This window comes from Mustela putorius, unplaced genomic scaffold (genome assembly GCF_011764305.1).
Source record: "Mustela putorius furo isolate JIRA1106 unplaced genomic scaffold, ASM1176430v1.1 tig00000905_pilon_pilon_pilon, whole genome shotgun sequence".
Taxonomy (NCBI): domain Eukaryota; kingdom Metazoa; phylum Chordata; class Mammalia; order Carnivora; family Mustelidae; genus Mustela; species Mustela putorius.
Window position 1 is genome coordinate 6,569,502 of NW_025421511.1, and position 22,677 is coordinate 6,592,178.

At 52.4% G+C, this 22,677-nt stretch overlaps 1 protein-coding gene across 11 annotated transcripts in view; it reads left to right on the plus strand.

The window, feature by feature from the left end:
- The window catches only part of ERICH1 (glutamate rich 1), a 62,192-nt gene extending 39,763 nt beyond the window's left edge, over window positions 1–22,429 (plus strand). For 3 of the 11 annotated variants that reach the window (XR_006608459.1, XR_006608452.1, XR_006608457.1), the window contains 4 exons: window positions 2,965–3,148; window positions 11,147–11,909; window positions 12,110–12,909; window positions 14,165–16,173. Coding sequence is in view for 3 of the 11 variants with exons in the window: in XM_013063642.2 (XP_012919096.2) it covers window positions 686–759 (74 nt within the window). In the remaining 8 variants the exon portion in view is untranslated. Of the gene's footprint in view, window positions 1–685; window positions 2,136–2,964; window positions 4,002–11,146; window positions 11,910–12,109; window positions 12,910–14,164; window positions 16,174–21,594 lie in introns of those variants that run through there. The other 8 variants (XM_013063642.2, XM_045086198.1, XR_006608455.1 and 5 more) reach the window with 7 other exon arrangements.
- The last annotated feature ends 248 nt before the right edge of the window (window positions 22,430–22,677 follow it).

Consider the following 22,677-nt stretch of genomic DNA (forward strand, 5'->3'; position numbering starts at 1 on the left):
TGGCCGCAGGTGGCTCCCGAGGGCAGTCCACGCTCGGTGGGAGCTGGGAGGTCGCTGTGCGTTGGTGGCAGCCTGTGAGGAGTGTCGAGTGCTTAGGCCGCCTGGCACCTGAGCCAGAGAACCTGCACCCAAAGCTGGGCAGGCCCCTGAGGCGGGAGAGGGGCGGGCTGAGCCAGAATCTGGCCGCAGGGCGCGATGGGGCGATTGCGCTGGTCCTGCATGTCCACACCTCTAGGGGCTCTGTCTCTGACCCCTGAGCGCTCTGCTCCCCTGCGCGCACGCCTGTGCCAGGGGTCCCCACGCCCCGCTTGGGGGTTCCGCCTGCAACCCTTGAGTGCTCTGCTCCCCTGCGTGCCGCTGCCTCCACTGGGTCTCTGTGTGCCTGTGGCTTCCCCTGCGTGCCAGGGGTGACGCGATTCTGTGGCAGGTTTTCTGAAGGTCCAACACAGCCTGCAGACGGCCGGCTCTTACCTGATGGAAACATCGACCCCCGGGATTTCTCCGTGTGCCGAGGGCTCGCGTGCCGCGGCCAGTATCACCTCGGCACCAGAGCCGAGCTTTACTGGGGTTTCTGCAGGCTGTGCTTGGAGCCAATAGCTAGTTTCTGTAAGACCGACACGGGCCGTCTTTGGGGTTTTCCTGTGCTACTGTATTTTCTGTTTTATGTTGTGTGCTTGTCTCCCAGACCAGGCCAGAGTGCTCTCGGCTTTCTTTAATTACTGGATCACACACATCCTTCCCGAGAAACACTGGGAATAAATCAGTGCGTCTGGAAGAGCGAACATTTAGCAAGAAAATCTCAAAGGCAAACATGAGGTCAGCAGAGACATCCCTACAAAGAAGACAGAATCCCCCCGACTTCTGTTGTAACCCGGATCCCGGGAACGAGGAAAACATCCCGGCGCATTGTTTGCTTGTGTGTTGTACACAGTGAGCAACACGCAGTCCGAGACTTCGAGAAACCGGGATAAAATGGACCTTTCTCAGTTACCGGAAATTGCTGTGACTCAGATTACTGCCCAGTGATCCTGTTGCTTTGATTCTTGTAAAATTTGAAAACATGTTCTGTTAAATGTAACAGACTGTATGATTTGAAATTGTTTATTTTTATAGAGCTATATAAACTTGTATTCGAAACTCTGTGTTTCAAGAACACTTTACGGATGTTAAATGTTGTGGCCTCAGTGACAGGATCCTGGTCGGGTCTGTCATTTGCTTCCTTGTTGGCTCTGGTCTGCTTCGGGAACATCAGGAGCATCGTTTTCCCAGTCTGACCTTTCCTTTTGTGTTGGTGATAGTCACCTGTTGTAGGATTAGAGGGTTCTAGAAACACCTGTCAGCGGACTCACAGTTTAGGAGGTCGTTAGCTTTGTCCATGAAAATGTATTTTTTCGTTGTGGTGAACTATGCATGACATAAAATTCATCAGTGTACAATGCAGTGTCCATGAGTAATCTGCAGTTTTGTGTTCATGCTAAACAACATCCCACGATCTGGGTATGCCACATTTTGTTTACCGGACATCTGGCTGTTGGGATTAGTGGACACCGTGCACGGAATCCTGTGTGCACACGTGTGTTCCCACCTCTCAAGGGGTAGGGTTGCTGGGACTGATGGTAACTCTGCGTGCGACTTCTCGAGGAAATGCTGGTCCGCTGTGCACGGTGGCCACACCACCCTGCATCCCACCAGCCCTGCATGGAGGTGCCATGGCCCCCACGTCCATACCGACACTCGTATCTCCTGTTTCCTTGGCGGGAGCCGTCCTGAAGGCAGCGAAGCGATGTCTCCTGTGCTTTCAGTCCACATTTCCCAGGCGCTGATGCTTCTGCGCATCTTTTCGCCTGCTTGTGGACCATTCTCTTTTTCAGGGAAACACCGGTTGAAGTCAATGTCCATTAGTGAGTTGGATTATCTGGTTTCTGTCATTGGATTATAAGAATTCTTTATATATTCTGAATACTAATCCCTTATCAGAGAAATGATCTGACAGTGTTTTCTCCCATTCTGTGGCCTGCCTGCCTTTTCTCTCTCTTACTCCTGTTTCAGTTGTTTACATTTTGGTGGAGTCCAGCTGAGTTGTGTCTTCCTTTCCTGTGTTTCCTGATGCTTCATATCTAGGAAATAATTGCCAGGTCAGTATCATAAGGTTTCTCCCAAGAGTTTGATAGTTCTTCATAACTCTTACATTTAGGTCTTTGATCCATTTTGAGTTAATTTTTATATATGGTATAAGCTAAAATCCAGTTTTATTCTTTTGTGTGTGGATATTCAGTTTTCCTAGGATTGTATGTTGAAAAGACTGGTCTTTCCTGATCTTGGCACCCTTGTTGAAAATCGCTGACTGTCGATGTGAGGGTTTATTTCAGTGCTCTCTGTTCTATTCCACTGGTCTGTATGTCTGTCCTTCATTACTCTAGCTTTGTGAAAGGTATGAGACCAAGAAGTGTAAATCCTCTAGCTTTGTTCTTTTTCAGTTTGTTTTGGCTATGAGAGGCCCCTTGAGATTCCATGTGAATTTTAGGCTAGAGTTTTCTATCTGTGGAAAAAATATGTTCGGTATTTTCATAGGGATTGCCTTGAGCCTGGAGATCACTCTGGGTGCTGTGATCATCTCAACACTATTATCAAGTCTTCCACTCCGTGAACATGGGATGCCTTTCTGTGTATTTACGTCTCTTTCTAAGTTCCCTTTAACAATGTTTTGTAGTATTCAGTATACCAGTCTTTCTCTCCACCATTAAGCTCAGTCCTAAGTATCTTATTCTCTGATGCAGTTGTAAATGAAATTGTTTTCTTAATTGCCTTTTCAGATTGTTCATCACTAGAATAGAAATGCAACTCATTTTTATATATTGGTTTTGTATCCTGCAACTTTGCTGGATAATAGTGGTGTCTGTGTGTGCTGCCTAGAGTTTTCTGTATACAGCTCTGAAGGAGACCATTCTGTTTCTTTCCTTCCAGTGTGGACGCCCCATTCTCCAGAGATCCTCCCCCCTCATCACCCTCCGTGTCCTTGAGAGATGCCTGTTCCACTAACTGGAACCTTCTGGAGACAGATTGGGACAGCCAGTATTTGCTCCCTGTTCTGGAGATCCATCAGTTTGCAGCTAGGTGCTGTGAAGCAACCTGAGCTTCATAAAAGTCAGTAAGTGGAGCCACTAGCTAGACCTGGACACGGGCATAGGCCCACACACCCCAGGGCTGTGACCAAGAAAATGATTGCCCGTGGGCAGAGTGGGGGCCTGTCCTAAAGGGGGCATTTTGAGGAGGACACATCTTAAGGTGGGAGAGGGGGGCAGGAGGGTCACTCTTCCTGACGTCGGGCTCCTCCCCACGCTGCCCCAGGCAGAAAGGTCCCCTGCACAAGTGTCCTACCCATCCGCTGCCTCTTCCTCTCCCTGAATAGTAAGTCAGCATAGAATGTGGGTGACGTCCGAGACGCAGGAGTCCTCCCCGTCCTGCAGGGACAAGGGACCACTCCACAGGCGAGATGTTAGCCATTACTTGCCTTCAGGGCCTCCCTGACTGGCCTCGGGAAACCTGTCTTCTCACTGTGCCAGGCTGTGAACCTCCCCTCAGTGCCCGTGAATTAATAAGCCGTGTCTGCCAATATGAAAATAGTGACAAATACATTAATTTTCCTGTTAATTCTCACTTTCTAATTTGTGTCTCTTAATTGTGATCAATGTACGTTTTTTCTGTGCATGGCAAGTTCATACACAGCTGATGGAGAGGAAAACCCTCCGGGTGGCAGACAGACACAGCCCTTTATTTGGTCTCTTTCCTCTTACTGTCCACGCCCTTCCTCGCCTCTCCCCAGCTCGGGTTTTACCTTCTTTGTTTCCTAGGCCACACCCGAGCTTACACCAGGGCAGGGTGTAACCCCAGGGCCAGGGAGGAGAGGGGTGATCAGGGCCTGTGAGTTTATATATTCTTCTTCAAAGGAGGAAAAAATCCCTCTTCTACAGAACAAAAGCAAATAAATCTTGTCTCTAATCTGTCGGCCTAAAAATGGTAATCTGTTCACCACCATGGGGTTGAAGTTGGGTAATAATTAGGTCCATTTATTGTTTCTAAAAGTGCAGGATAGTCACAGGGTCCATGTGACCTGTGCTCTGTGAGCCAGTCTCGACAGGGAAGGAAGCTCTCGGGAAATGGGGTGTCTGTTAGCTTGCTGGGATGGAGACTGGCGCCTCAGGGAAAGCCCGTCCACACCTTCCCGCCATCAGAGACCCCAGAGGCCTGAGAGGAGACCTCGGCATGCACACAAGTGCTTCCCGCCCCCACGACCCCAGGCTGCCGTGTCTTCAGAGAAAAGCTGCCCTGAGTTCACTGGCACCGCTTGGCTGAATCTAGTTTTTTCTTCTGTGTCCAGCACGTGCTTGAGCCCTAGTGTTTTCTCCAGGGAGCTTGTCGTCTCCTTTGGGAACACATTCTTCAGAGACTCTGATGAAAGCCTTGGGGCTTCTCCAAAATAAGGAGCAGATGTACGCATCCACCCCCCACCCCACACGAACATCACACACAACTTCAAAGAGGCTGCATATTCCCCCAAACCCGTTCACCACTGTGTTGGTACTCTCCTTCTGCACAACAGATTACCAAAAACCAGTGGCTTTAAGCAGCAGCCATGTAGTCCCTCCCCGTGTCTGTGGGTCAGGGCGCAGGCATGGCACCCCTGGCTCGTGAGCTCAGGGTCTTCCCAGGCTGTTGGCGGAGCTCTGCTCCTGTGGTTCAGGACTGAGGTCCTGGTTTTCTTGCTGGCTGTTGGGTGGGACATCTCTCAGCTCCTTGAGGACCCCCATGTCCCAGCCATGGACCCTCTGAGTCCCTCCTGACCTGAGTCAAAGCCAGCAGAACACTCTAGGAAGAGCTGAGTCTTTGCCAGGGCTCCCTCTGATGGATTGGGCCCCCCCGGGATGCTCTTCCTTTTGGTTAACTTAGATCTGATGATTGGGGAATGTCTGGGCACTGCAGTAAATGCAGACAAGCCTTTTTTTGGGCTCATACTGCTCATAGGACACCCGGCCATGGCAGTGTCGGCCACACATGGGATGCCTGGTGCATGTGCACACGAGTCACAGCACAAGCGGGTGCCCCGTGTACACGCGCATGAGCCAGCATGCACACGTGCCTCGTATGTATACATGCAGGTGTCCCGTATATACACACACAGATGTCCTGTGTACACATACATGAGTCAACACACGCGGGTGCCCTGTGTGTACACACGAGTCAGCATACGCAGTTACCTGGTATGTACACACGTGTGAGTCAGCATATGTAATGTCCCATGTACACACGCATGAGTCTGGGATTGTTGTAAATATTCTACAATTAACTCAGGGGAGTGCCCCAGCTGTGGGACCTGGTGCAGAGGGGTGGTGAGACTAACCTAGTCCCGGTGAACTGACACTGAGTGCCCCCCCCAGATTATGGCTTTTATTTTGGGAAAGCCCGGCAGCCTTCAGCAGTCCTTCAGGCCAGATTGTTAAAGTCCCCCAAGTGAGCCCCCATAGCTCACATCTTGATTCTATCTTCCTTTTTGCTACTTAAATATGGATTTCCAGAAAATAATATCAAGATGGACTTCAAATGTTAGACCCTCTTCATTTTTCTCCCTTCACTGGATGCTTTAAGAAACATGTTCCTAGAAAACAAACATACCGTGCCGAGGCAGGCGTGTGGCCCCGGACGCTCACTCTGGGTCACGAAGCCCCTTCCGTTTTACAAGAGAAGCTGGAGGCAGGGGTGGGGTGTGCTCAGTGCCGCCCGTCAGATAGGAAGTAGATTACAAGATTTAGGTGTGGGTACGAAGTGTGGGGAAGACGCTGTCGGCATCCGGGGAGAGAGAAATCACCTTCCGGGGAGATCTGGGGAGAGACGCGGTATCTGAGCCGCTCCCTAAGAGCCAGGTCGGAGGAGGTTGTCTGGGAATCCTGGAGGAGGGCCGGGCCCGGCCCTGACCGAGCAGGAGGAAGAGGGGAGCGTCCCCGGTCCCACGGCTGTTTTTCATCTGCACCGACAAGGCCATGCAGATGACTCACGAGAGCTGACACACCTTTGCCAGAAATTACCGCAAGACTATCTCCCCCTCAAATTTAATCACCACGACGCTTGCCAGAAACATATGTGTCTGAAAGTAGACAATCTTGTCCTCACGGACTGGAACATTCCAACTCAAGCGTGGACAGTAACTGACAGCAGCCGCCCATCTGAGGCCATTCTGGGGAGCAGATGCCAGGGACGTGCCACACCTTCACGTGAGCTCCATCTACAGTGGGGGGTGCACACATTTTCACCGAGATGGTCTAGTCCAGGGGCCTTTCCAGGAGGGATGGGGTAGCCAACGTCTTACCACGCTCAGGACTCTTGCACGTGGCCATTTCCCAGGTGCCACTTGACCTTCAGATGTCCCAGCGAGCCTGAGACAAGCCCGCACAGAGCCAGCTCCATTTCTTGGGGGACAAATGCAGTTTCCTCGCGTCGGTCAGGAGCGCAGTTGGCCGCATCTGCAGGGGACGGCAGTCCTTGCTTCCGTGCCGGCGACTGCTGGCCTGGCAGGAAGCTGGTCCCCAGCAGCAGCGGCGTCGCCCTGGGAGAGGGGGACCAGATGCGGGCAAGGGGCGTGCGTGGCCCCTGAGGGCAGAGGCCCCTTCGTTGGGTCATGTGCACATCGTGGGGCTGAAACGCAAACTCATCTGAGCTGCTTCGGGATCTGGGTGCCTGAGGACGGCGAGGAGGGGTGTGCGCTGCCGTTGAAAAGAAGCCCATGTTCCAGCAAGCTGTGTGCATGGGGACAGTCAGTGCCACATGGGGGGCGGAGCCATGTGGACCAAGTGTGGAGGAGGCCCACAGGCCAGAACCCCAGGTCTCCTGGCCACACCCGAGGCGGCCAGCCCACTGAGGCTTGGGAAGGAAAGGTCCAGAAACAGCCTGTTCCCAGGTCCTCGGTCAGCCATCCTGACAGTCACTTTTTGGAATAATTACCCCACATCGGCTCTTGTGGCACAAGAGGAAGTTTTCACGGCCTTGTTATTTGGTTAAAGCACGCTTGGCCAACCGAGGAAAGACAAGCGGGGATTTCCCGCGGTCTATTCTCACATAAATGGGGCCTGAATTGTCGCTATTCCGCTGAAGCTGAGGAGGTATGTGGACGCGAGGTGCAGGAGAACGTGCAGACCAGCCCGAGCTGGCCCGCAGGAGACAGGTGCGGCGAGCTGGGGTGCGGCGGGAACCGCCCTGGCTTGGGGGCACCTTCCCCTGTGCTCTGGGAATGTGGGGCACAGCCTTGCGCTCGGGGTCAGTGGGCTTCCTGGGAGGCCAGGCCCCTGGGCACGGACCGCGGTAGCTCCCACCACCCAGCGCCCAGGGCCAGCAGCCCTTGCGTGTTGCTGTCCACGCAGGAGGCCTTTTCCCACGTCCACATCTCTCCGAAACCTGCTGCTTGGGAGCCACCAACCAAGGCCCTGAAGCTGAGTGACCGCCCTGGAGGGGGGTTTCTTTAAAGACACGAGCTCACAACGCACAATGATGAGGAGAAGGGAGAGGAAGCACAGGCACTACACCTTTGGGAGGGCGTGAGCCAAAGAAAAGGCCACGCGCAGATCAAGAATGATGACGGGATAAAGTGAGCGGCGTGATTCATTCGGCAGCTGGGGCCCAAGACACAAAGGAGCAGCCGACCAACCACACCACCAATCACTCAACACAGTTTATTCAGAAGGACACCCCACGTTGTGAACCGAGTGCCCCCCCGCCACAATTCACACAATGAAGTCCTGACCGCCAGTGGGACGGTGTCAGGAGGTGAGGCCTTCTGAGGTTTCCTGTGAGAAGACGAAGACCAGCGCTTGCTCCCTCTGCAGCACGTGAGCACACAGCGGGAAGGCACGTCCAGAAGCCCCGAAGAGACCTTCACCAAGAACCGAATGCCAGCACCTTGATCTCAGACTCCCAGCCTCCAGAGCTGTCTGCTCTGTGGAACCACTCGGTCCGCAGTGTCTGAGCGGACTAAGACACAGGCCACGCTAAGCCGGCCAGAAGCTGAAGATTCGACAAGACCAGGTTCTCAAGAGGAAAGGTGGAGTTCAGGGCTGAGGTGAGGAGGAGTCCTTGGCACTCCACTAAGAAGCTTTCTGATCCCTCGACCTTCCCTCCCCAGCTCAGTGCAGCCAGTGACCATGCCTTCCGTACCCCAGCACAAGATGGAGTCTCTAGAGAACACAGAGCAGAGGCTCCAAGGACAGGGTCCGGTGCCGCCAAGAGCAGGGCTCCCAGCTGACACCGAGGGCATCAAGAGTGCTCCCTCCTCTGTGTTGGGATTGCTGCTCAGTTTCGTCATCGCACCCCTGCAGTTCATGCTCTGAAGCCCAGGAACCACTCCTCCATGGCACCCACCACATCTAACCATGTGTTTCTGTGTGACATTAACCATTGTGTCTGCCTGCAGATTGCGGCGTACTCTGGGGGAGGTGCTGTCTGATATGGCTTGTATCCCGTCCTTGGTCCTAGAGCCTAGTGGTTTGACACAGAGGAAGACATGAATAGATGAAGGCCTAGGATCCCACGTAGGTCGTGCAGAGAGGACGAGGGTGTATGGTATACCATGGACCAGAGTGGGAGGCAGGAACTGGCACCAGGGGCTCCAGAATGGGATGCACAGTTGAACCTGAAAGAGACCCTCCATTCCAAAGCACAGGAAGCCAACTGTGCAAGGGACACATTGTGCTGGTTTAAAATTCCAGAGCTAAACCAGACAGAGCTTTCTAAGGTCCTTGGAGGTGAAGGGGAGCAACCAGAGGGTTTAGAAAGCTGGGTCATGCCAGATGTTGGTGTGGCTGTTAGAATAATGTGTTAGGTGGACACTGGCATCACAGAGCACTGAACAGAGAAAAAAGTAAGAAACATGGTGAGATGTTCACGTAAGTTAAAAATGTGCACACATGAAACAACAGCACCAATTTGGCAAGAATATTAAGATAAAAGGACAAGCTGTAGAATGAGCATGACAGGCAGATTGGAGTGACGTGGGGGATCAGGGAGAGAGGTGGATAGTGACGGTAAACGAGAGTGAGCAGGAGAAAAGTCTGTGTGTGGCTCAAGAGTGGTCACAAGGGGTGAAATGAGCAGCAAAATTAATTCAGCAGCTGGGGCCCAAGACATCAAGGAACAGACAACCAACCACACAACCACACCAAACCAACCACACAACCACACCCTAACCAGCCAACCACATAGCCAACCAGCCACACAGCCAAACAAACACACAACCAACTAAACAACTACACAAACATCTACAAACCAACCAATCACACAGATAACCAAACACATAGACAACCACACACTAACCAACCAACCAACCGTTCAAACACATAACCAAACAACTATACAACCAAACAAACAGCTACACACTAACCAAGCACACAACTAACCAGCCAACCAACCAACCAAACAGCCATGCACTGACCAACCAATCAACTATACAACCAAATAACTACAAACTAACCAACTAACCAATCACTCAAATAACCAACCAAACACAAACAACCACACACCAACCAACCAACAATGGCACAACCCGCCAACCACACACCAGTCAACCAACCAACAATACAGCCAAACAACCACACAACCAACCAACCAACCCCAACAACACAAACATCCAGAAACCAACCAACCAATCACACAAATAATCAACCAAACACATAGATAGCCACACAACCAACCGATCAGCCACTTAACTGATCAACTATACAACAGACATACCAAACAAACAAGCACACAAACCACAGCAGAGCAAGCTACCCAACATGGCAGGTATTCTGGTTTACTTAAAATTTGAAACATGAGATCTGTTCTTTGGTAAAAATCAGAAATCTCTGAGAGAAAGGCAGAAGAACTAATGAAATTCGTATCAGATTTTTTAAATGTCAAGAGTCCAAGAGAGTCCTGCATATGGCAATAGGCACACAGAAAATTATCTGCAGGCTTAATGACTATTTGCTGTGTTTAGTTCACTTACAGCCAACTATAGCTCTAGGATGTCTGAGTACAGGGACAAAGTGAAATTTAGGAAGTAAGTTGTAGCTAGAGCCTCGGGTCTGGAGATGACAGAGGGCTTGTCTGTCGGAAGGTGTGCGGCCAAGATCAAGAGCAGAACAAAGTACTGCTGCTCTTCCCAAGGACCAAAGGCACGTGCCTGACTTGAGCTGACACAGGGTCCACCTGTGGACCCAGACTCTGCAGAGACACCTACGAAGACACGAGAAGACGGCTTCTGGTTTTCTAGTCTGCGGAGCTCTCAGCGGCCGTGGGTTGTCCGTGTGGCTGAAAGGCATTCCTTACTGAGAATGCAGTGCCGAGTTCCCAGTTGGAAAACTGTTTACTTTTCTAAAAAAGCTCCTTCGGGTACGTAGTGCATGGAGCACTGGGTGTGGGGCATAAACAATGAATCTTGGAACAGTGAAAAAATAAGTTAAATTAAATTTTTTTAAAAAGCTCCTTCAGATAGTCACTCATGTTTTTAGTATGCATCCTCTTTTTTTTAAGATGGATTTTATCTATGTACATAGCATTTTCGATTATAAAAAATTTCTACATTTATTCATAAAATTGCTAAGCAACATTGAAAAGGGGTTCAGGGGGGCATGTTTCAGTGACAGAACAAAAGGGGAGACATGAGATGTTCCCAAGGATCCCACTCGAGGTCGACCATCTGCCACTGGGCCATGTGGCATAGCAGCCGGGACTCAGTCCGGCGTGTGCCCTGTGTTTCCCTCTCCCGGCTCGCTGAGAGCCGCCTTCGTGTTCGTGAGCCCTCCTCCTTGTCCTGTTGGCCTCATGACCCGCAGGAGCCTGGGAAGGGCCCGATGGAGGAGGCACGGAGAGACCACAGCCCAGCAGTGGAGGCTGAAAGCTGCCCGAGCCGCGCCGCTCGGGGGGCCATCCGCCCGCTGAGCAGGAGCCTGGTGCTGGGAGCACAGGGCGGGCCTGGACCAGGCTGAGGTCCCTGCAGGGTGGACACGGGCTTGCGGGCTCCTACTGCCACATCACCGCGGGGGAACACCCTGGGCATGGAGGAGGGCCTCGCTGAGGGTGTAGGGGAGCCCAGAAAGCTTCTCCTCTCCCTCCTGGGTTCCAGGCGGAGGCCCTGAAGGTTCACCCGCGGAGGACAGAGTATCACGCAGGAACAACGCAGTCTGTTAGCAGGTGGACCGCCCACCCTCGCAGGAGCAGCTCCAGGGCTTTGCAACCCGCGCTCACACTCATCTGGACGAAGGAGAAACAACTGCAGCCAGGTGACAGGCCAGACGAACAGAGTTCGGAGGCTTTCAGGGCGGCAAACAGAGACGGCCGACACTGGGGAGCGAATGAGGTTGAGTATTCGGGACCGGTGTGCCCGCCTAGGGTGGCCGGCCTAGCTCTGCCCTCCTCTTGCTGGTCTGTGAGCGGGGGGCGCCTTTACCAAAGGGACTGATGTCTTGGCTTTAGGCAAATGGGGCGGGGGCAGAGAGCTGCTCTTCCTCACCGGCCTCCAGCTCAAAACCCCCGACACGGCCACGTGGCCAGTGTTGACCTGGGTGCTGTGGCCCCTATAAAGGGCCCTCTGGCTCCCTCTAGGGCCGGCCGGCTGGGGTGCGGGGTGCCGGGGCTGCTGGGAGCGGGCCTGGGAGGAGCGGGCCGGCCACTGGGAGCAAACACTGCCGAGCAGGTGGGGGCATGGCTGGTGGTGGCTCTCCTGGAAGTGACGTTGTCCGCTTTGTCTAGAGTTCCCTGCAAGCTTCTGCACAAGCCCAGCGGACTGCAGGCAAGAGCCAGAAACATCAGCTCTTCTGGAAGGTCAGGACCGAGGGCCGCATCCTGGAAGAGCAGGGCCCTTGTGCACCGAGATGTTTCTCAGAGCTGTGAGTGACGAACCAAAGCCTCGACCGCGTCCCTTCCCTGGAAGAGGGGCAGGAGGGGCGGCAGCAGGCTCGAACCCTTTCCTGGAGCAAAGCCCAGGCTCTGCGCCCCTTTGCAGAAAGAGCTACCGTGTCCTTTGCCCATTTGTTCAGTACGTTGGTTGTTGGTTGGTTTACCGCACATTTTCGTGACTCACTTCTAGGTCGTGTGAGGTTTGCAACCCGGGTCTGTTCAGGCCACCTGGACTCTGCAGGCCTGGGCAGCCTCTGGGGATGGAGCCGCCTCTTACCCAAGCCCCGGACCGTAAGGTATACCTGCCTGACCACGAGTGACCACTCAGACCGTGTCCCGCGCCGTGACCGCGTGGGGAGTGGACGTTGCTGTGCGCTGGTGCCCTCCCCCGCTGTCCCGGAGATGCACTGGCGGCCGGGACCCGAGCGCGGTCACGCCACACGTGGGGCCATGTCTTTCCTCAGCGCCCACTGTGTAGAGACGGGTCCGTGGTCCCCGTGTTCTCCACGAGGCTGCTGCACGCTCTCTTCTGAGCCCGCGTCCCTGTGGCCGGGGAAGGTGGGACAGCCTCCACCTCACGGTCTGTGTAAACCCGCTGACGCCGGGCGCCTGTGGGCGCTCTGTCTCTGGAGCGCGGCCCGGATTGCTCCCGCTGTGGCTGATGGTTTCCCAGACCCGCCGCACACCCTCCTCTGCCCTGCCCCCCCCCACCCCGGGAGAGACGGTGTGATGTCACCTCCGTGGGGATGGGCGAGGTGCGCTCTCTCTGCCTCTCTTTCTGGGTCTCTGTCTCTCTGTCTCTCTCGCCCCAGATGGACTCATGGAGTTTCCTTGGGCCCACAGGAGCCCCTTCAAGACAGCCTCAATGTCCTCCTGGCGTGCTGCGTCTTCGAGCGCGTCCCTGCTCTCTGAAAGCTCAGCTGTGCGGGCGAATCTCATGCTTTCCGTGCCCCAGAGCCGGGACCAGCCATTTCTCCAGGGAGTGAAGGGGTGATTTTTTAAAATACCGATCTCAGAACCAGAACCAGTATTTCCAAGACTTCTTCCCCACAGGCCTCCACCCAATGTGCTGCTTGGGGTCCCTTCACCCCCAGAAACCTGCGCCGTTCCTGGCACATAAAGTGCTGACTGAAAGAAGCCAGAATGTCAGTTTCCTTTCTGCCCCTAGACTGACAACCTGAGCTGAATTTCAGCCCAAAATAGTGTGCACGGGCTCGCAGTGTCTAATTCGACTTCACTGAAATACCAGTTTTGTGTGAATCCGCCCACTGGGAAGAAAACAGATCGAGGCAGGGAGGTGCGGCCCCGAAGCCGTGTGTTCTTCTGAGACCGTGGAGCACGGGCGAGGCCGGAGCACCGAGGGTTTAGAGCATCGATACTCGGGTGTTTCACTCGGCTCAAATTACTTCCCTCTATTTTTTTTTTTTAAAGATTTTATTTATTTATTTGACAGACAGAGATCACCAGTAGGCAGAGAGGCAGGCAGAGAGAGAGAGAGGAGGAAGCAGGCTCCCCGCTGAGCAGAGAGCCCGATGTGGGACTCGATCCCAGGACCCTGAGATCATGACCTGAGCCGAAGGCAGCGGCTTATCCCACTGAGCCACTATTTTTCCACCGTTTTTAAGCCGCCCCGAAGCTGGGATCCCGGATCTATTTCTAACCTCGCCCTGCAGGAGATGCCACTTGTCTGCTTGCATAAGGCCTCCTGGTGTTTTAATTTGGGATCTTCTCATCACGAAGAAGCATATTTTCAGTCTCTGCATCTTGGCCTCCCCCTCTTGCTTCATCAAGTGAGGCGCGATCACAGCCACCCCCGAGCTCCGCCGCCACTGCGGGGCCATGCAGCACAGAGACTGTCCTCACTGCGTCGGCGGCACAGCACACGGTCCCCATGCACCCAGCCCCTTGCGGGTTTCCAGTCACTGCTAGTAAAACAGCAGCCGCCACCAGCGTTGCTCAGGGCTGCCAGCAGCCTGTCCATCCACGCAGGCTCCTGAATCCCGTACCCTACGGAATCTGTTCCTCATGCCCTGGGTGCTGGACGTCCAAGCTCTGGGTGCCAGCTCGGGCCCTCACTTGGCAGAGAAGGGCCCTGGGTCGTCCTTGTGCTGTCATCCCGACCACCCCGAGACTCCTCTCCTCCCCGACCCTGGTGCGCGTGGTCCCTTGGGGGGTTAGGGCCCCACCTGCGAAGAGACGGTGCACAGCACTAAGCAGCCCTCAGAAAATACTTCATCCTTTCCAGGGCACCTGTGCAGCCTCGGTCTTCGTGACACCTGCTTTACAGACCTGTGGACCGACAGGTGGACAGACATAGAGGCGGCAGGAGCTGGAAGGTTCAGCCAGGAGGTGGCAGGGCCCTCTGACGTTTTATCCCGCGTCCTCGCCTTCCTCGGGGTGTTGTCCTGAGAGCAGGTGAGCTCTGAGGTTCTGAGGGCAGTGGATGCCCAGCTCAGGCCGGGCAGCTCTGTGGCTGTGTCTGGGCAGGGCTGGCACCAGGGAGCCCGGCTTCTGGGTGTCTGCTCCCCGAGCCACGCCAGCAGCCCCTAAGGAAAGTGTCTGGAACAGATGCTGAACTTGGAGGGACAGGCACAACTTTACGGTCATCCTCGGATGGCCCCTAGAAGCCTCACCTGCGGTCAGACCTCAGGCCCAAGGCAGGAAGGACGCCAGCTTTCCCTGATGTGTCCTTGGACCAGGATGTGGCCCCGACATTTGGAGCTGAGGATGAGCCCAAGAGCCACGCCCCCAAGGAGACAGTTCTCTTGTTCTTCTGAACAAGACAGCTGGGCCCGGCGTCCCCTGCAGAGCCGGCAGGACAAGCTCGATGCTGAGGTCCCACTGCCCACTCAAGCACAGAGCAGAGGCTCCAAGGACAGGGACGCGCCCTTTCCCATGCAGGTGCGGCCCCGCCTCGGGTGTGTGGGTGCCATTAGGGCTTAGCATTTTCCCAGGGGTCGCAGAACATCGCAGGGGTGGATGGGCAGGGTGCCCTGGTGGGCGACCCCCACAAAGCACAGCCCACCCAAGGACGCCCTCGTGGGCACCACCTTGAAGGCCATGAGCTTGCGCCTCCGGGTCTGGACAGAGAGACAATCTCCCGTGCTCCGGGCGTGTTAGTGGGGCTCCTGAGTCTTCAGCAAGCACATCCACCATACTTGCTAATTTGTACCTTGGGGGTTTGGTAAAAAACACTTTTCCATTTCCAGAGCTCAAAGACCTGCACTTTCTTCTCTTTATGATTTTACCTGCCGCGTCGAGTGTTTAATCCAGCGTAAGTCCAGGTCTGATGATGAAATTAAGGACCAGGCTTCGTTGTTTTCTCCATGTAATGAACAAGTTTCTCAGTCTCGAGCTTTAAAAAATCGGTCCTTTTCTGGGGGAGATTGTGGTATGTCATCCTTATTCAGTGTCGGATGTCCCATATGATGGTGGGTCCGTTTTTTTCCTATTTTGTTGTATTGATCTATCTGGTCCTGCACAAGCACGCAGCCTTTATTAGTTAGGCCTTCTAGAACGTTCCATTGAGGGGAAGGAGAGTCCCCTTTTGCTTTAAACTTTAAAACTGACTTTGCTATTCATGTAAATTTCAAGTGGCATTTTTGAGTTTACCTAAAATTCCAGCTGGAGATTTTATTTGCATCGCAAAGAATACGTTTGAATGGAGTTGACATCCTTGTGATGTTATGTCACATCCAAAGATATGTATCTGTCCGTTTGTCCAGACCTCGTCTTCTGTCCTTCAGCAGAGCTGGACAGACTCCCTAAAAGTCTGGTGCATTCTTCCTTAGGTTCATTCTTGATTCCTCATCCATTAGATATTCATTCCTTTAACACATGCTCACTGAGTGCTATCAGAGTCCTTAGCACGAGGGACAGTAATGAAGAAAACAACCCAGGTCCCAGCCCTGTTGGGGATAAGATTCCATAGGAAAATATGGAATATAAGGCATATTCTATAGATTTATGAGGATGATTCCTTACTTATTTACTATATGTTTTATCTTTTACAATGTTTCTATAATATTTTCTACAAGAGCATGTGAATACATTTAGTTTTTTGCTATAATGTTTCTAATTGACTATTGATGATGTAGAACAGTGATGCTGATTTGTAAGCTGATCTTGGACCTGGCAACCTTGATGAACTTCCTATTAGTTCTAAAGGTGCATCTAAAGGTACAACTCTAGGGGCACCTGGGTGGCTCAGTTGCTTAAATGACTGCCTTCAGCTCAGATCATGATCCTGGAGTCCTGGGATCGAGTCCCACATTGGGCTCCCTGCTAGGCGGGGAGTCTGCTTCTCCCCCTGACTTCCCCCTCTCATGCTTGTACTCTTTCATTCTCTCTCTCTCAAATAAATAAATAAAATCTTTAAAAATAAATAAATAAAAGTACATAAATTCTATTGCAGATTCTATGTAGAGGAGCTAATCAACTATAAACAATAACACTTTATCTCTTTCCATCTTTAATATTATTATTTTATTTTCATGCCTTATACCTTTGGCCAGGATATCAAATGTTCTATTAAGCAGTAGCAATGATGGCAGGGATCCTTATCTTGTTCCTGATTTTAGATGAATTATATAAAAGTTGTCTATCAATTGTGATGTGCCTATTACTGGTTTTGATACGTTCCCTTTTTCAAGGTAGCAGGTGTCCTTCTATCATTTGTTTCCTGAGACTTTCAGAGAAGAGTTAGATGTCACTATGGGAATTTTCTGCATTTATCTAGATTATGACTTGACTATTCCCCTTAAGCCCTTTGTGTGCTATGGTTGTTTAAGAAAAGTTGTCACAATTGTTTGACAATCTTCCCACTGAGAAGGAGAAGCTTTGTTCCCTCCCCTGGAATCTAGGAAGATGTGATTTCTTGGACCAAAGGGCATAGTGGAATGCCTCCACTGTGGAGTGATGTTGGGTAACTCTCCAAGGCAGGTCAGTAAGTCCACTCATTCCCTGGGTTTTTCCATCTGGGGGAAGCTAGCCTCTCTGTTTGGAGGTCTGAGAGTACCAGGCTCGAGAGACCAATGCCAGCACTTGTGTCAAGCCCCCAGCCATCAGTCAGCATTGACTGCCAGCCATGAGACTGAGCTATCTTAAAAGTCTGTGTGGTTGGGCCTTGAGACGGCACCACAAAAGACACCCAATCAGAATTGTCCAATCTCCCCAGATTTCTGGCCCATAAAATCCTGAGCAGTGCAAGCCACCAGGCGAGGGCCTAGTTTGTCATGCACCAGTAATAACGGGAACGTATGGGTAATTTATCAATAGATTTTCTAGTGTCCATTAATCCTTGCATTCACAGGATGAACCCTACTTGATCGTAGTGAGGAATTTCCTTGTGTCCCGGGGACTTGGATAACTCTGCTGATTGGGGACCTTCACAGTCACGTTTGCAAATCAGGTGGCCCGAACTTCCCTCGCTGTCTGATTTGGGGCAATGTGTCACACAGCTCTCCTTCAATAGCATGTCAGACCCACAGTGGCGTCACAGAACGGCCATCCTTCCTCGGCTGCTCCCATGACAACCTGGCACGATGCAGACCCCCCAGCCAGGACCCTCCGTGTGCTCAGGTCTCCCCATGAGCATGAACACCTGCATGTGGTCTGATATCTTTCCTGCCCAACTTTCCCCTCACTTTCCTGCTGTAGCTGTTAGACCTACTTTATCTGAAGCTCTCTCTGGCCACTCCTGCTCTTTCCTTGTCTGGTGTTGAGTTGTGTCCCCCAGTAATCCACATGCTGGGGGACACAAGCCTCAGAATGTGACACTTGGAAATAGGGTCGTTGCATATGTGATTGGTTAAACTGAGGTAAGGTCATACTGGAGGAAGGTGGGTCCCTAACCAGGTAAGACTGATGTCCTTGTAAGAAGGGAAAATCTGGACACTGACATGTACCCAGGGAGAGCACCACATGAAGACAGATGCAAAAGATGGGGTCATACGTCTCCAAACCGAGGCACCCTAAGATTTCCACCAACTGCCAGATGCTGGAGAGCAAACTAACACACTCTCCATCCTTCACAGACTCCTCTGCCTGGTCGCTTATGTCTCTGATCCCTTCTAGGTGTCTGCTTTCTGAGAACCTACACAGACACAGTGACTTTTTAAAAATTTTTTATTGGAATTCTAGTTAGTTCACATATAGTGTAGTATTGTACACATATAGTGTAGTATTTCAGGAGTGGAGATCAGGGCTTCATCATCCACATACAAAACCCCATGCTCATTCCGTCCCAGGCCCTCCGTAACGTCCGTCCCCCAGTTCTCCCAGCCCCCACCTGCCGCCCTCTCTGTTTTCTCCTTTCTTCCCCCTTCCCCATGTTCCTCTGTTTTGTTTCTTAAATCCCACATAGGAGTGAAATTATATGGTATTTGTGTTTCTCTGATTGACTCATTTCACCCAGCATAATCTCTTCCAGTTCCGTCCATGTCGGTGCAAATGGGGGGTGTTCACCTTTCCTGAGGGCGGAGTCATACTCCATAGTATATATGGACCGCATCTTCATTATCCATTCGTCCGTTGAAGGGCATCTTGGTTCTTTCCATAGTTTGGTTCTTGTGGATGTCTCAGCGTCTGCGTCCCGGTCAGTAGGGTCGGAGACGAGGAGACGTGGTCACGCTTGCTCATACCTCAGTGGCTAGAGCACTAGACTCCGAGGAAGGCGGGGTTTTCTCTGTGCGGGGGAGCATCCCGATGACCCAGGCCGCACAAGCTCGGAAGCACGGCCTGAGAGGTGGCAGTCTGCCTCATTGGTGCTGCTGGGATGGCTGGAGAACTGGGAGGTCTCAGAACCTCTCCTTCAAGGTGTTGTGGGTCACGCAGTTGATTTTATTCTCTGTTTTTACTTGGCATTTGCATAATTACCAACTGTATTTTTAACTGATGGGCAATCTGATTTTTTTAATCACTTTATTATTTTTCATCATGGTAAGTGTACTTTTCAGTCCGCTCCCCTGCTTTCCCCGTCCCTCACCACCTCTGCTAACCAGCAGTGCATCTCTGTTGTCAGGAGGCTGCTGCTGGGTTTGTCTCTCTCCCTTCCTCCCCTCCCCCACTTTGTTCATCTGTGTTGTTTCTTAAATTCCACATATAAGTGAGATCTTAGGGTCCTTGTCTTTATCTAATTACATTCTGCGTAATCTCCAGTTCCATCCATGTCGGTGCAAATGGTGGGTGTTCATCCTTTCTGACGGCGGAGTCATATTCTTTTGTGTATATGGACCACATCTTGATCCATTCATCTGCTGATGGACATCTAGGTTCTTTCCATAGTTTGGCTATTGTGGACATTGCTGCTGTAAACATTCGGGTGCACATGCCCCTTTGGATCACTACGTTTGTATCTTTAGGGTAAATACCCAGTAGTGCAATTGCTGGGTCATAGGGCAGTTCTATGTTCAACACTTTGAGGAACCTCCATGCTGTTTTCCAGAGTGGCTGCACCAGCTTGCATTCCCACCAGCAGTGTAGGAGGGTTCCCCTTTCTCCGCATCCTCGCCAGCACCTGTCCTTTCCTGACTTGTTGATTTTGGCCATTCCAGCTGGTGTAAGGTGATATCTCATTGTGGTTTTGATTTGTATTTCCCTGATGCTGAGTGATGTGGAGCATTTTCTCATGAGACACGATGACTTAAAGCCACACCAGGACTTTATATTACATTAGAATGAGCAGATAATCATGGGATTGCCTACAGAGCATCTCCACAGAAAAGGTTTAAGAGACACTGCAAACAAAACTAAAGGTAATTTCGGATGACCTCTCATGAGTCTTGCTGATCTAGTGCACTACAAGGGAACAATGTTAGGGGCAGGAATTGTTTTTGTATCACCAACCCAAAGAAAAACTGAATTGTGATTCCCATTAAAGAAGTAACTTGAGCTGGGTTTTTGCTTTATAGGTAAAACTGTGGTGTATTCAACCTGACTGCTTGTATCAGGGTTCTCCAGAGAAGCAGGACCCAAAAGGGAGATATGAAAAAAAAATTATTATAAGGAAGGGGCTCACAGTGTTAGCCCATCAAGTGCAAAGTCTACAGAGTAGGTGGGCAGGTTAGAGACCCAGGAGACCCTGTGTTCCAGTCCAAGTCTCAAGGCCACATCTGGAGAACTATCTTTTGCTCAGAGGAAGACAGGCTTTTTGTGCTAGATGGGCCTTCGACTGATTGGGCGAGGCCCACAACACTAGGGAGGGCAATCTGCTTACTCAAAATCTAGTGATGTAAATGTTACCCTCACCCCAAAACCACGCTCACAGAAAAGTATTTCATTTAATATCCGAGCACATTCACACATAAGACTTGCCATCATGCTGCGTATCTGAAGAATTATAGAGAGTTTATCTTCCATGCAGTGTGGACCATAGGAAGCAGCACACAGAAGCATGTTGTGTGGTGTTGGCAGTTCAGAGGCAGAGCCGCAAGGAGGCACAAGCCATGGGGGGGACAGGAAAGGAGAGGGAGGGGAGGGAGCCAGACGTTCTCCAAGGTGGGGGACACCCTGGTGCACGTGGCTTCAGCTATCACCTGTGCAGAGCTGGCTCTCCCTGTGAGGGCGGTGGGAGCACTGTGTGGTGGTAGCTGCTGCGGGGACGGAGAGACCATGACCAGTGCCATGTGCCCCAGGGGAAATTTGGCCCGGCCACCCTGCGAAGACTGGTGTAACTCCTGAGAAGGAAGTCCGTGTTTAGGGGCCTCCTGTGATTTTGCCATACGGCATTTTCTAGAGGAATAGCTGGAATTGGGGCCCGGAGGCTGAGGAGTCAGTGTCCTCGGCCACACTGTTGATGATGAGCCCGAGACAGTGGAAAACCTAATTTGTATCTCAGGACCCCGCCTTCCACCGTAACCTAAAAACCTTGCTCCGGGGCTTCTCCCTGAGGGTGGCTTTGCAGGCTGGTATGTCCTGGACGCATAGGCTGAGGTCACTCCCCCATGCTGGTGGGATCAACACAGGGGGCAGCCACACGGTGCGCCGGTGCCTCCTGAGCCCACGGGTGCCTGTGTGCGTCTCCCTCTGCCTCTCTGTCCTCAGTCACAAAACCACTCCGTGCGTCTGCATTTGGCCCAGGGTGGGTGACATGGGGTTCACCCGCATTTTTGTGGCCCTGAAGCCATAGCAAAGGTGACACACTCACCCTGGAAAGCAGAGGAGAAGTGACATACCCCCCATCATGGACGCCTCGCAGAACACAGCATCGGACAGTTGACAGTGGACATTACTGTTGCAGATGAATATCGCGTTTATGACAGCCCAGTGGACGTGTTTTAAAATCCTTGTAGATATTGGAGGCTGATGGGGAATCCTTGTGACTCTGGCGGCCGGTGCACAGGGACGCTGCTGGGGTTGGGGACCACAGGGAGGAAGACGCCACTTCCAAGCTCATTGTTAAAGGGAGTTAATGTTTCAAGTTAACGTGTTCCGTGTTTGACATGAAGGTGATCTTCACGTTAAAGATGCTGGGATCAATCCTGTCCATGCTCCTGTCTCACAAGCAAGTCGAGGGTCTCTTCTACAGTGGCTGCACAGTTTGGGGAAACGGCAGTATCTGCCGTGAGGACGGGGGTGTTTTCTGCGGCTGAGAGACATGGGCGTCCTGACCTCAAAGCCGCTTGTCCACGAGGAGTCCTTGGTAAGACACGCACTTTTCCGCTCGGTCTTCGGCAGGGATCCGTCAGACGGCGTTTCCGGTCCTCCTGCAGGTAGACGGCATCCAAACGTGTGGCCTGGCGTCGGTTCAAGGTCAGGACACGTGAGCCAGAGCCCTGGCACCCGTGGACTCTGGGCTTCATCAAGACCACAGAGTGCAGCCCCCCGTGGTAACCGCCTGTGCTGTGGCCTCAGCCGTGGGCATTAGGGCTTGTCTGGGTGGACATGGTGGCATCACTAGAGGTGGGGCATTCTGACCCAGGACATGTGTGACCCCACCCTGTGCGGTCATCATGGACACAGACGTCCCTCAGAGTCACAGTGCAGCGGCCTCAGTGTGCGTGCCAGGCTGCTCAGGCGCCGGGCCTCTGCTTCCTCGCTGGGGACCAGAGTCACAGCAGCGCCAACAGGAGGGTGGTCAGGAGTGAGGGAGACAAGCTCCATGGTGCCCAAGTTGAGCTTCTGGGCTGGGCTTTCCAGTGGAAGAGTCTTGTGTCCCCAGAGGCCGGCTCGCACCTGCACTTCCTGCACGTCTCGGGGCCCAGGCCCGCCATGTTCCGGGCAAGCACGTTACCACTAGGAGCACGCGGAAGAGGCTCTGCCCCGCCGTGTCTCCTGGGGCAGGAGGCTGCTGGAGCTGGCCCTTCGAGGAAGAGAGGGGTCGGGGCGGCAGGCAGCATCTCGCTCCTCAGGGACAGCAGGGGGACAGGTTTGGGAATGGAGCAAGCCAATGGGAAATGCACCTGTCTGGGACCATACTTCAGTCCCTCAGATGATGTTTCTTTTTTTTTCTGTTTTTTTTTAATTTATTTTTTTAAAATTTATTTATTTTCAGCACAACAGTATCATTATTTTTTCACCACACCCAGTGCTCCATGCAATCTGTGCCCTCTATAATACCCACCACCTGGTACCCCGACCTCCCACCCCCGCCCCTTCAAACCCCTCAGATTGTTTTTCAGAGTCCATAGTCTCTCATGGTTCCCCTCCCCTTCCAATTTCCCCCAACTCCCTTCTCCTCTCCATCTCCCCATGTCCTCCATGCTATTTGTTATGCTCCACAAATAAGTGAAACCAGATGATAACTGACTCTCTCTGCTT